The sequence below is a fragment of the Asparagus officinalis genome, chromosome 7 (genome assembly GCF_001876935.1).
Source record: "Asparagus officinalis chromosome 7, Aspof.V1, whole genome shotgun sequence".
In the NCBI taxonomy this organism is placed as follows: Eukaryota; Viridiplantae; Streptophyta; class Magnoliopsida; order Asparagales; family Asparagaceae; genus Asparagus; species Asparagus officinalis.
In genome coordinates this window covers 614,310-618,139 of record NC_033800.1, presented here as the reverse complement: position 1 = coordinate 618,139, position 3,830 = coordinate 614,310, and the positions used below count along the sequence as shown (strand labels likewise).

The 3,830-nt window shown below is 41.8% G+C and overlaps 2 protein-coding genes across 3 annotated transcripts in view; both read right to left on the bottom strand.

Moving 5' to 3' along the window:
- Positions 1-3,830, bottom strand: part of LOC109850583 (protein yippee-like) — a 21,982-nt gene that overhangs the window by 10,508 nt on the left and 7,644 nt on the right. The window lies entirely within an intron of this gene.
- On the bottom strand, positions 7-2,148 carry LOC109850582. 2 transcript variants are annotated; one of them, XR_002249469.1, is made up of 2 exons: positions 1,298-2,148; positions 7-1,201 (listed from the first exon to the last, which is right to left on the bottom strand). XR_002249469.1 is itself a non-coding variant. In XM_020420617.1 (2 exons), exons 1-2 carry the CDS (start codon positions 2,024-2,026, stop codon positions 1,409-1,411), a joined length of 534 nt encoding a protein of 177 aa, XP_020276206.1. In that variant the 5' UTR covers positions 2,027-2,148; the 3' UTR covers positions 7-1,408. The 2 variants fall into 2 exon arrangements, 1 of the variants encoding a protein (XP_020276206.1); XM_020420617.1 differs by having other exon boundaries at positions 7-1,416; positions 1,501-2,148.

Genomic DNA, 3,830 nt, shown 5'->3' with positions numbered 1-3,830 from the left:
GAGTATGGGCTTCGGCTACCACTCAATACTTTTATTAGGGATGTACGCGTCGTTTTGGGGTTTCCCACTCTCAGTTCACCCTAAATGCAATTGGGGTTTTGGTGGGCTTCATCGTGATCTGTCACCAGGTCGGCATCCTGCCGAGCATGCGCCTGATGAGAAACCTGGTCAGCTTCAAGTTGACGAGGGACCCTTACTACTTCCTCCACTACACTACGGGTTGTAAATTTATTTCAGACGCTCCCGAGTCGATCTGAGATTGGAAGGAGCGGTTCGTGTGGATCTCTGGCGCCGACGGCGTCCTCTCCTCCCCTAGCTGGCTGAGATCAATAAGGACGCGCTAAAGCCGTGTGTCCTTACCGCCAGTGTTTTCAATGTGCGAGGCGCAATGTGGGGCGCAAAGTCAGTTTACGCGCACATGCGCAAGGCGCAATGCGAGGCGCGTGCCCGAGCGAAGCGAGGCGCAGTCCATACCACAAAAATTTTGAGATATACAAAATGAATGAAAAATATATATATATATATATTTGTGAAATTTCACATAAAAATATCAATGACTCGAAATATATAAAATATATACTACCAGATCACAAGATAAAGTTTTAATCATTGAAGCAAATCAAGTTGTCCAACAACACAAAAAAACAAAGCAACTAGAACACTTAAGGAGTTCACTAACATTAAAGCAAAGCAAGCAATCTAATTAAACAAATCAAATAAGTGGCAAAATAATAGCCTAATGGCTCAAATGACTAATCCTCCTCATTAACATCATCATCATCCTCTTCTAAGGGTATATCCTTCTCTTCAGTCACCTCCTCATCATTAAACTCCTCTTCATCTTCCGACTCAGAAACTGGCTCCCTCCTCGACGATGAACCAATACCACTTGAAGATCCTCGAAACCTATTAGTCGATCTTAGATACATAGCATCATCTTCTTCAGCTCCCATCGCATCTCCTACAACACCATATGTAAGATTGTCCTCACCCTCCACCAGGTCATTCTCTGCATTTTCACCTTCACCGAACTGCCCTAACAACCACTCATTGCTTTCATCTATATCAGCCAGCTTAATCGGATCAATAGTATCTCTGTAGTCATATCTCTCCTTCAAAGCTTGGTTGTACTTGCAGAGTTGCAGTAAACTAGATCTTGTAACCTTTTATGATCCAATTTATTCATCTTCTTGGTGTGTATCTGTAATTTATAATTTTATACAAATCAATCAAATCAACATTCATATCTCTAAGGGAATAAAATATATTTTGTTGAATAAAATAAAACTAATCATACTTGCTCAAAAGTACTCCAATTTCTTTCACAGCCAGAGGAGCTACAAGTAAGGCTGAGGACTCTAACAACAAGTTTCTGTAACTCTGGTGCTGATGCACCATAAGACTCCCACTAATCAGCTGTCAATTTAAATAGACTGTGATTAGTAGTGTATTTCTTATAAGAAATCTAGTCAATTAAGGGTTTATATTATGCATATTTACCTGGAGACTTCTTCTTTCTGTTTCTCTTAGCTATCTCCATACCAAAAAGACCTTCAGCATGCCTGTATATATCCAACTGTTTATCAACCTTGTCTTGGTCTTGTGTGGGCACCATCTTCTCAATGACTTGATAAAGACCTCTTATAACTTCGTCATCCCCTTGGATGTTTGGATGGTCATAGAAAAATGCAGGATTGAGGTAATATCTTGCAGCATGTAAAGGTCGATGAAGCTGATCCTGCCACCTCTTATCAATGATATCAAATACCTCAGAATATTTTATTGAATCATCACCAAAGGCTTTAGCAATAACCTCCTTAGCTCTATCCATCGCCTCATAAATATATCCCATAGCAGGCTTCTTGTCACCATCAACAAGTTTCAGAACACCAACGAGAGAAGCCATCAGCTTGAGAATACGAATAATGTTGTTCCAGAAAGATGGCATATGAACTATCCTTTCAGCTGATTTTCCCTTTGACTCTCTTGCCCACTTACTTTGCCTCCATGTCTCCAAATTAAACATCTTTCTGAGGTTATTTTTCTGTCAATGGATGCTTGACAAAGTCATAAATGATGTGGCAAATCGTGTCACCGCCGGTCTAAGAAGCTCTCTGTCGTTAGTTTGACCTCTCATCAGCTTCAAAACCCACGCATGTGAGTAGATGAATCCAGTCAACTCCATAGCTCGACTCAATGTTAGCTTCACAGATGGTAGTTTACCAATATCCTTGAGCATGAGATTAATACAATGAGCAGCACAAGGAGTCCAATATAAATGAGGATACTCTTTTTCCAATTCCGCTCCTATAAATAAAAGAATAAAAAAAAGATCAATATCTGAGCATCCTAACATAGCATTAGCAAAGAATTCATAACCAAAATAAAATTAATTGCTTAAAATTTACTTGCATATTTGAGACTAGAATGGTTATCCGTGACGATCTGAACCACATTCTGAGGTCCTATGAGCTTAATCTGCTCACTAAGTATCTCAAACATTCTATCCCCCGTCTTGATCTCATCAGAAGCATCAATAGAGGAAAGAAACACCGTACCATGAGGAGAGTTCACAAGAAAGTTGATCAATGTCCTCCCCTTTCTGTCACTCCAACCATCTGACATGAAAGAACAACCTTTTGTAGCCCACACCTCTTTATGAGGTTGTATCAGATCATCGGTGTATTTTTTTCTCCTTCCTAAGCAAAGGCTCTCTGAAATGGTGTAATGTCGGAGGCAAGTTAGGCCCAAAAGCCCCCACGGACTTTTAACATGATTTTGAAAGATCTAAGACGAGCGGTAGGGAATGCCAGCTTGATACCACCACCGAGCTATGTCTTGATGCACTTTAGCCACTGCATCTTTGTTGAGGCTTTCTTCAATACACGATTGCCTCAACTTGCGCCTTCTTTCATCCTTGGCGACCTCTAGAGCGGGATCGAATGTAAGAAATGCATTCATCGGCCCCTTCATCTTTGGGCCTGTAGAAGATCCCGCACTGTGCATGCCAACACTCCCTCTTCCTCTTGTCGTTACCGAAGATGACATATGAACTGTCGGGCCTTTTCCTCTATCTCTACGTTCTTGTACTTGTTCATCTTCATCCTCCTCCTCATCAATTTCCACCATGTTCTCATCCCCAAGTTCGGGGAGATATTCATCTATAGCTTGTTGTCTTTTAGCTATCTTTTGCCTTTCTTTATAATCTTTAAGCTCTTCAACCACATCGGGAGGGACTTTTTGACAAAGATTTAACATTTTTGCGTTTTCTATCCGTCCCGATTAAATGCTCTTTTTGTCGAGATATGTCGTCATTTGTGAGAGATCACCTCAACATTAAATGAGAAGTGATCAGAGACATGACGGTGCTGACGTGGCCCGATGAGTCATGAAGACTATCAAGGCTAGACGTATGATGCGCGTGACGCCGATGTGCTTGCAGCGGGAAAGGCTCAAGGCTGAAGTCGTCCTTTAGCTTAGCCAAGAAGTAATACCTTTCGAGTCGACCTCGTGAGGCGTCGAGTAGCTGATCGAGTGGGCTCGTTGCGAGTCATCTTCGACAAGAGGACCGACAAGTACCGCCATTCGAGTCTACCTAAGGAGATGTAGACTCGACGGGTTGGCTACATCGGGATCATTGGTTGTTTTGACCGTTAATCTAGTTTGAGCAGTGTATGTAGGGGATGCATGTCCATTGTTGATAAATGGTCGTACTTTGACGACTGAAAACATCATAACACATTCAAAGGGGGGCTACTTGCACATTGGAGGGGATCATTTCCAAGTGGGGACCACTAAAATGAGTGGTTAAGGTTTAGCCATCTTACTAC